At 46.6% G+C, this 9,889-nt stretch overlaps 1 protein-coding gene across 1 annotated transcript; it reads left to right on the forward strand.

Moving 5' to 3' along the window:
* The first annotated feature begins 4,316 nt into the window (after positions 1-4,316).
* LOC123081750 (uncharacterized) lies at positions 4,317-6,881 on the forward strand. Its single transcript, XM_044504287.1, has one exon. The coding sequence runs from the start codon at positions 4,317-4,319 to the stop codon at positions 6,879-6,881; it is 2,565 nt and encodes an 854-aa protein (XP_044360222.1).
* Positions 6,882-9,889: the final 3,008 nt, after the last annotated feature.

Raw genomic sequence — 9,889 nt, forward strand, 5'->3', positions numbered from 1 at the left:
TAATTTGGCCATTTGGATGCAGAAAATGAGGAATTTGAGAAGATGCATGAAAGGCTGGAATCTCAATGTGGAGGGGGCTTATAGGAAAAATAGAAACACTCTAAGTTCTCAACTAGATGATCTTGATAGGAGATGTGAGCTAACTGGGTTATCAGTAGCTGACTATGAACTTACGAAAGACCTTCAGCGTAGTTTGAATAAGATTTTGAGAGAGGAGGAAATCAAATGGTATCAGCGCTCTAAAGAGAGAGATCTCAGGGAAGGGAATAACATCACTAGATATTTTATGATTAAGGCGAGCGGTAGGAAAAGAAAGAACAAGATATTTCATTTTGTGCAGGATGGGGTTATTATCCAGGGTGATAAAGAGCTACTGGACTATGCTACCAAGTTCTATAAAGAGCTTTTTGGTCATGTGGACCTTTTACCTATCTCCCTAGTATTCCTGTTCCTACTTGTTTAGATATTAAAGATAAGAAAATATTAACTGCTAGATTCTCCTTGGAAGAGATCAAGCTTGTTGTCTTCTCTATGAAACGCAACCGAGCGGCTGGCCCCGATGGAATGCCCGTTGAATTTTACCAAGTATTTTGGGATTTAATTTGTTCCGATCTACTTCAACTGTTTAATGATTTTTTTGATGGAAAATTGGACCTCTCTAGGCTAAATTATGGTGTTGTTACATTGATTGCAAAAGGCCAGGGGGCTGATAAGATTTAGATGTATAGACCTATCTGTATGCTTAATGTTCCTTTTAAGATTTTTACCAAGGTTTTGAAGACTAGAGCTATGTTAGTTGCGGACAAGATAGTGTCTAAGATCCAAACAGCGTTCATTAAAGGGTGTTATTTGTTGGATAATGTAGTAATGTTGCATGAGACCATGCACTATCTTCATAGAAACAAAGTTCTCCGGTGTGCTTTTTAAAGTTGATTTTGAGAAAGCTTACGATAAAATTAACTGGGACTTTATGCTTTCTATGTTAGAAATGAAAGGGTTCCCTGAAAAGTTTATTCAGTGGACCAAGTCAGCCATTGTTGATGGGAAAGTCGCTATTACTTTAAATGATATGTTGGGTAATTATTTTACTACTAGAAAAGGTCTAAGGCAGGGGGATCCCTTCTCCCCCTTGCTGTTTAATATAGCTGCTGATGTCCTGGTGACCCTGGTTGGAAGGGCTTAGGAGCAAGGGTTTATAAAAGGTCTAGCCCCTCAGATTTATGAAGGTGGCCTTTCTGTTTTACAATATGCTGACGACACGATTTTTTGTTTTGAGGACGACTTGGAAGGAGCTAGGATCTTAAAATCATCCTTTGTGTCTTTGAGCACTTGACTGGTCTAAAAATTAATTTTTTAAAAAGCGAAGTTTACTGCTTCGGTGAGGCGAAAGTAAGACAGGAGGAATATGCTCGGATTTTTACTTGCACGATTGGAACCTTTCCTTTTCGCTACTGGGTATGCCTCTACACTATAAGAAACTTAGTAATAGCGATTGGAAACCTGCTGAGGAGAAATGTGAGAAGAAAGCAGCTACCTGCCAAGGGAGCTTGCTTCCTATGGGAGAGAGACTTATTCTAACTGAGACTTGCTTGAGTAGTGTTCCTAGTCACATGCTTTCCTTCTTTAGATTGCCTAAAGGTGTGGGTAAACGCTTTGATTTTTTCCGAGCTTGTTTGGTTTGGCAAGAAAGGGAGGGAGTGCGGAAGTACCACCTGGTCAACTGGAATGATGTGTGCCAACCTAGGGACCAGGGAGGACTAGGGGTTACTAATCTAGATGTTAAAAATGTTAGTCTTCTTTGTAAGTGGCTCTGGAGACTTGAAAATGAGGAGGGATCTGGCAGGAGCTGATTAGAGCAAAGTATCTGAAGAAGAAAACTTTGACTCAATGCGAATCATCTCCTAACAACTCCCACTTCTGGAATGGCTTAATGGAAGTTAAGAATATTTTCTATAGCTATTGTCAGAGAATTGTGGGGGATGGTCGTAAAACTAGATTTTGGGAAGATGCGTGGATAAAGGATAAACCTCTTTGTTTGATTTTTCCTCGTCTTTATAATCTAACTATTTGCAAACATGTTACTGTTGCGAAAGTATTTACCATGGAGTTTAATTGCATTAGGTTCAGAAGATGTTTACATGGGGAGACTCTTGATATGTGGAATAAGTTACTTGATATGTGTGGTCAGGTGATTTTGTCGGATAAGCCTGGCAAAGTTAAATGGCTACTTACAAACTCCGGTAGCTTTTTCGTTAAATCTCGGTATCACTATCTTATAGCTAGACAAGTCGTTTTCCCTTTTAAAAAACTATGGAGGATGAAGATGCCTCTTAAAGTTAAGGCATTCTCTTGGTTAGTAATCAAAAATAGGATTCTGACCAAGGACAATCTGAATAAAAAAGGCTGGAAATGTGCTAAGTTTTGTGAATTTTGTGACTGTGAAGAGAGTGTGAATCATTTATTTTTCTCTTGTTCCTTAGCTAAGTTCCTGTGGAATATTGTGGGATGTGCTCTAGGGAGCCAGAGAGCTCCAATGTCTTTTTTTGACTTATGCCAGAACTGGTTGTCTAGCTATACTGGCAAAGATAGAGTAGTTGTTTTATTGGGTAGTGCTGCTCTATTGTGGTCTATATGGAAAACAAGGAACAAATCCTGTTTTCAAAGTGTTATGCCTAGAGATCCTACTGACATTATCTTTCTTGTATGTTCCCTACTTGACTCATGGAAAAATCTGCAGAAAAGAGGGGTGCAAAGCATGCTTCATCGGGTGTCTAGGCGTATCGTGAGGGTGACTCGTGATATCTTGAGAGGAGGGCATGGTTTGGCGCCGCATGTGAGAAGGATTTTGTGAAGCTAGCCGCTGGAAATGCTTGCTGGCTTCAAAGCATTTATGTTAATTTGGTTATTGTCATTTAGTCTGCTGATACCTTTGTAGCTAGCGTAGTACTAGGCCCTTCCATGGCTAGTTTTGGGCAGTTTGAAGCATCCTGATGTGGTGATATATATCAGTGGTGTGATGATTAGGCTGGATAGGCTGGAGCATCATGATGTGGCTTCTAGATCAGTGATGTAAATGGTGGTTTGATGCCTTGTAAACAACTCCATTTTCATAATGAAAATGGGGGCCGTGTGGCCCCTTCGATCGGAAAAAAGAAGAAGGAAAGGTGGGGAGATGAATGGGATTACCTTTTGGTCCAGATCACAAGTAGCCCGGTGCAGGCGAGGCGAGCGCGCGCCGACGTGAAGGAGAGACGGCGGGCGGGGCGAGGCAGGGATGGGTGGCGCAGGGGACGACAGGTATGGGCGGCGGGGTTATTCGACGACGTGGGTGTGCTGCGCAGGGGTCGCCAGGTGTGGCGGCGGCTGCGACTGAAGACGGGAGACGAGGTAGGGCTAGCGAGGGATTGACAGAGGAAGTCCACCGGTTCTGTCGCGACCGTAAAACCAACGGAGGGGAGTTGGTGGACGGAACGAAAAAAAATCTACGAAGGTTAACCTACGAAAAAAAAACCGAACGAAAGTGGTGGGACGAAAATTGACCGGCGGAGACTACCAACTGCTTCATTAGGAGTAGAGATTAAGAACAATGTCGATTAGCTGTCTAGTACAATCTTTTGCTTATTTGCCTCGGATGAAAAAGAACGCATTTACTGATGCAGATCGGCAAACCAACATCTGCGAGAGAATAAGCAATTTTCTCTTTTATTTTTACCTTGATAAGAGTTGTAGCTTCAGTGCATGTGCAAGCATGTGCTGGTTTCGTCTGTGGCTCTTGGTTGGCTCAGTCATTAGTATTTGTTTATGGCTGTTGGTATGTACACTAGGAAATGGAATTAAGAACACTGTTGATCCAGTAAGCAGGACAAATTTTGCAGACTGGATCTGCCAAACACTGCATCTTTAATTCAGGTCGGCAAGACAACCTTGTGTTTTCTTAGGACTTCAAACGAATCTTGATGCACAATAGCTATTGTTTAATTGATCAAATACTAAAACACATCGAACCTAGTTAGGTAACTCTTCGCAGGCAAGCTTAGTGGATCAACTTGGAACTGCCCATATGCCAATCGTAGAGACAAGACTCACACTATCTCAGGAGCAACTCTTGCCTTAAACCTGCTCTAGAAGGTGGAAGCATCAATCTGCGTACCTAGCTGCTGCATGCCGGTATGTCGCATGCATTTTATCCTGTTTTTTGCTCCTTATTAACCTCTCCCTAGCACCCAGATATGCAGCACATGCTAGATGCATGCTTGCATATGTGAAACCAGTGCAACAAACTAATTTTGATTGCAGTGCTTGCAGGAGGTAGCAAAATGGCTGCACCATGGATGGAACATCTGGTGAAGTGGTTGAGTGACTACATATTCCGGATAGTGCCACTTCTCAGCCTATTCATGTATCTTATCCTCGCCGTCTTCTCCGACAGTCGGCGGCGTGAAAACAAAGGTTGGAAGAGAGCTTGGAAGAGACTGTTGGTATGGTTGGCGTACCAGCTGACCGACTGGGGCCCGGCATATGTCATCAGCAACCTGTACCTCGAAACGAAGCCGCATGAAAAGATGAGCATTGCCTTCTGGGTGCCGTTCCTCCTGCTGCACCACGCTCGCCCGGACAACATCAGCGCCTACGCCATGGAGGACAGTAAGCTCTGGCTGCGCCTGTGTCTGTTAGCCCTCCTTAAGTCTGCGGGATCCTTCATTATTGTGTACAGGTTTATACTTGATGAACATACCGCCGGGCGATTATTGTGCTGGGCATCCGGCATCATGTTAGCCCTCGGCATTTTGAAGTATATGGAGAGTATACTAGCGCTATGGCGAAGCGACATGGGGCACATCCGGCACATCGGGTTATCCGACAAGCAAAAGCTCAACCTCGATGATTATAGAGATCAAGAGAAGCCGTCAGAACTGGAAGATGAGAAAGCCCTGCTGGTTGCTCACGACCTGTTCGAGATCTGCAAGGGAGCCTTCTGTGATTATGCAGTAAACATGGATCGTGTTGTCGTCATGGACATGTTCGCTGAAGATAGATGGGGGAGTATGTGCAAGGTGGTGGAGATGGAACTCTCCCTTATGTATGACATCCTCTACACCAAGGCATCCGTAGTCCACACCTGGCATGGCTATGTCATCCGTGTGGCCTCACCGCCCCTCACCGCGGCTGCGCTGCTGCTGTTTATTCTCCAGTGCAAAAATGGCATGAAGCCATTAGATGAAATTGTGAGTTACATATTGCTGTGTACGACCTTCCTCCTCGACTTGAGATGGATGTTGAGAGCACTAGCATCAGCATGGGCACATTCATACTTGAAATGTATGCCACCCAATTGGTTGAAGCATGAATTTTTGTGCCAGGAGAGATGGGCGAAGCTCCGTGGGTTGTCACTGCGTCTTTCCCGGCTCTCCTTGTGGTTGTGGACATGTGCATGTCCCAAGGAGCCCAGAAGCTACAGAAGGCGGGCTGGCAGCTTCGGGCAGTGTAACTTGTTGAAGCAGTGCACTGCTGGAAACAGGCACAACCTACACAGCATACCTAGACTGGTGATTGAATGGGAAGGCCACTCAAGTTGGAGGGACTTTGAATGGGAAGACCATTCCAGGGGCCTTGAGATTCCAGAGTATGTCAAGGAGGTGGTGTTCACTAACATATGGGAAAATTTATTCCGTGATCCAGTGGAGCAGCTCAGGCAGGACCGTATGGGTATTAGTGCTACTGCTACGCCAACAAATCCACCCCCTGATGAAGGTAGAGCTGCGCCATCAAATCCATCCTACCCCACTCAAGTTAAGCAACCAGCTCCGGTCCGTTTCCCAGTGATACCTAGGCCACAAAATCCACCCCCTCGTGTGGCCCCTGTGGGTAGAGCTGTGCCATCAAATCCATGCCCAGCCCCTGAGACATTTACGCCACCACGTCAGCTCCGTCTCCTTCTGAGACTTGTTCCACCAAATTCACCCACTGAAGAGCAAGCTACAGAGCACTCGACTGATCACTGGAGGTATAATCAAGCCCCGTCTGAATCCTATGAGCAAGTTAATGTTAATCTATGGAGGGCCAATTCTGAAGGGGCCCCGCCCCAAACCAACGAGAAAGCTGCTGACATCATCAACCAGACGACTCCGTTAGATGCAAATATGGAGTTCCGACCTGAGCTTCAAGAAGCTATCCTCGTCTGGCACATCGCCACGGACGTCTTCCTCTTGTGCAGCCCCACCCCCACAGAACAGGCCAAAGATAAAGAGGCGATCAAGCAGATATCAGATTACATGATGTTCCTCGTCGCCAAACGCCCTGAAATGCTACCAGGACTTACGCTTCGGAGCCTGCACGAGAGAACACGCCATGCTCTGGAGTTGATATGCAAGAAGGCCAAACACACTAGTACTAATGGTGGAACAAACGACAAGGCGGTTGCCAGATGGATGCTGGATAACCCAAATTCTGCTGTCTGGGAAGAAACTCAAGACCAAGGCGAGGATAATTCTAAGGTCCCAGGTACGATGAGTATGACTACTGTCTTGGAAGGAACTCAACTTGCCCGGATGCTGCTACGCCTGCCGCCCGAGGAGGAAAAATGCAAATTTACCAAAGGAGTCGTTGCGGTTCAAAAACTTGCATACTGGATTCCACGTTTGGCCAAGGAACTTCCTGGGGGCACACAAGGCATGTTGGAGTTCATCCTGGATGCCTGGGTGCGTCTGCTCATGTTTGCGTCCATTCGGTGCAGCAGGGATTCTCATGCCAAGCGGCTCAGCGGTGGCGGTGAGCTCACGACCCTCGTGTGGATCATCACAGAACACACAAACAACAGCGTAGTCAAAAATCATCTCAAGTCTGCTCCGCTGCCAACTGCCATGTTTCTTCCTCCGCAATAAACTCCGCTGTGATGCCTTTCATTTCATCTCAGTAGCTGATCTGTACTCTCCTTCAGCCTCTAGTGTACTCATGCTCTGTTTTAATTTATTTGGTTTGGTGGCTGCACTATCTCTGAATTTGTACTTGTACTCATGTATTCTCTGTGTTGGTCGTCATTTCCTTGCTATCCTTGATCTGGTGCATTATTATCAAGTGATATGTCTGGATGTTGATGTATAGTGAAAGACCACACACAGTTTTTTTTTTCATCTCGTGGCTTTGAAAACCCTGTTTCATCTGACTGGCCGAAATGTATGTACTCTTGGTTTGTAACTTTGTATTTTATTTTATTTATTTATTTTGCGGGTAATGTAACTTTGTATTCATCAATTCATGTATCTTTCCCTCTCTTCTGCTGATGAAGAACGGTGTCTGTATATTGTGTTGTGACTTGTGACCCTGTGACGATGAATCTATTAACCACCTCATGTTTATGTGTTTGTGTCTGATTGGTTGCTCAGTGTGCCATGGTTTTCACAACTTGTTTTCGGGGACGATTTCCTGGTGATCATGGCGACGCAGATGGAGCGAGGCGGCCAGTCGGGGACTCCTTGAGCGGCTACGTACCAGTCAGCGAGGGAGCTGGTGAAGGTGCGGCTTCAACACTTTTATTTTTGACACACGACAAAATCTGCTTATTTTTCACACCTGGTCAATGTCTTCTTTTTTCTTTCGACACACAACAAAATCTGCTTATATAAAAGTCTGATCCAATCTATCCTCCGACCCGCAAAAAAAAAAAAAAACTATCATCCGGAGCTTCAAGAGGCTATACTCATCTGGCACATCGCCACGGATGTATTCCTCTTGTGCAACCCTCGGATTTCAGAAGCAATGCCTAAAGAATTTGAGGCGAAAGTGGATGTCAAATTACACGACATTCCTCATCGCCAAACGCCCCTAAAATGATTGCAGGACTAATGATCCGCAGCCTGTACATAAAGACCTTGGATAAGCTGAAGGAGATACGGGTTAAGGCATCCACAAAAGAGCTTGCCAAATGGATGACGAACAAAAGGACCGAGAAACTACCGATACATTGTCACGGAAAAAGCGGGGGCGTCAATTTTCCCCGCGCCCGCGTCGCTCCTGCGGTGGCACGGCCGGAACCCTAGCCTCCTTCCCTCTCGCCACCGCAGGAGGATGCGGCGGGCTAAGCCCTCTTGGCGGACGGCGGCGGCAGGGAGGTCTCTCGCGCGCCCGCACGCTCTCGTCGTGGGGAGGCTCCTCCACCCAATCTGCCGCTTGCCCCTCCTCGGCGGTCAGTGGCTCGCCTGGCATGGTCCGGCGTCCTCCCTCGACAGCATGCTCCTCTAGGGGTGGCTCGAGGAGGCTTTAGTTGCGCCTCCACCTTCATGGCCGACAGATCAGTCCGGTTTGACGCGGCGGGTTAGCGGCCTAGGCTCCTCCAGCTTGCTAGGGTGTACCTTGCTCACTGTTGTCGATGGACGACAGTTGGGTCATGTGGCAGTGTAGATGCGGACGCAAGATCTGGTAGGGCAGCTGGATCTGGCCTGTCGTCTCACGGGAAGGTGTGATGCTGGTTGCTCTCAGGTGCTGCCGCGCGCGGTGGCTCTGCAAGAGGTGGATGGGTGAGCGAAGGTGCAATGTGTGGGGTGGTGGTCAGGGGCGAAGCTGGGCCCAGGTCCGGGGCATGGAAAAAATATCCAGGTATTACCCGAAATCACTAGTTGAGGAGTACTCGTTGCAAAGATCACTCCAACCTCCCCAGGTTGCAGTAAGTGGCGCGCTGCATGTGCGCCACTTGTCGCAACCTGTGAGTCTTCCCTTTTTTTTCGTAGATCCGTTTATTCAAAACATTTTATCCCTTAAACCGTGCGTCCAAATCTCGAACCGCTTTCACCGTTGGATTCCTCGCATCAAGATCTTCAAAACTAGATCCCACATTAATAGGTTTTAACGAACTTTCTTTTCACGAAAAAACCCGGAGAACACAGGTTTTTTCCCTTTTCAAAAGAGGCACGCCCATGCCTCTCACGAAATCACAACCATGTCTCTCACGGAAGCAAAATCGTGACTCTCGCAAAAGGGAAAAAAAGAGAAAACTTTTTTTTCGTTTCCGAGGAGGCACGACCGTGACTCTCGTGAAGCATACCCGTGCCTCTTGTGGAAGCAAAACCGTGACTCTCGTGAAAGGAAAAAACAGAAAATATGTTTTTTTCCGTTTCCGGGAAGCACGGTCGTGACTCTCGCGAAAGGAAAAAAAAACAGAAAACACGTTTTTTCCCGTTTCCGGGAGGCACGGTCGTGACTCTCGCGAAAGCACAACCGTGCCTCTCGCGGAAGCAAAGTGACTCTCGCAAAAGGAAAAAAACAGAAAACCCTTTCTTTTTTCCGTTTCCAAGAGCACGGCCGTGACTATCGTTAAAGCATAATCGTGCCTCTCGTGGAAGCAAAACCGTGACTCTCGCGAAAGGAAAAAAAATAGAAAATGTGTTTTTTTTCGTTTCCAAGAGGCACGGCCGTGACTCTCGTGAAAACAAAATCGTGCCTCTCACGGAAGCAAAACAGTGACTCTCGCGAAAAAAAATGTGTTTATTCACGCAATTTTTTTATCAAAAAGCTAAGGAAGATCGATGGAAAACTAAAACGTCAAAAAACCCGGAAAAAATTGTTTGAAAAGCCGAAAACGTGTGCGAAAAAATAAAAAAATCCGGAGGGAGCGTGCAGAGCACGACACGTGGCGAATGGCTGAGAACGCGCCAAGTGACGCTGATCGTTGCGAGGCTCCCGAATGAGCCCTTGTTAACTAGTTGCTCTCAGTATTACCTATATAGCTTTTTCTACCGGCTCGAGATGTAGCTCGCTAAAAGGAAGGAGGCCCAAAGTTTGATGGGCTGTCTCACCAAAAACCAGTCGCCACGAGCCCACCACCGATCCACGAGGGGGCGCTTCTATTTCTCGCATTCAGCAAGCAGGGAGCTGCGCTCGCGTCGGAGGAAGGCCC

The sequence above is a fragment of the Triticum aestivum genome, chromosome 1B (genome assembly GCF_018294505.1).
Source record: "Triticum aestivum cultivar Chinese Spring chromosome 1B, IWGSC CS RefSeq v2.1, whole genome shotgun sequence".
In the NCBI taxonomy this organism is placed as follows: domain Eukaryota; kingdom Viridiplantae; phylum Streptophyta; class Magnoliopsida; order Poales; family Poaceae; genus Triticum; species Triticum aestivum.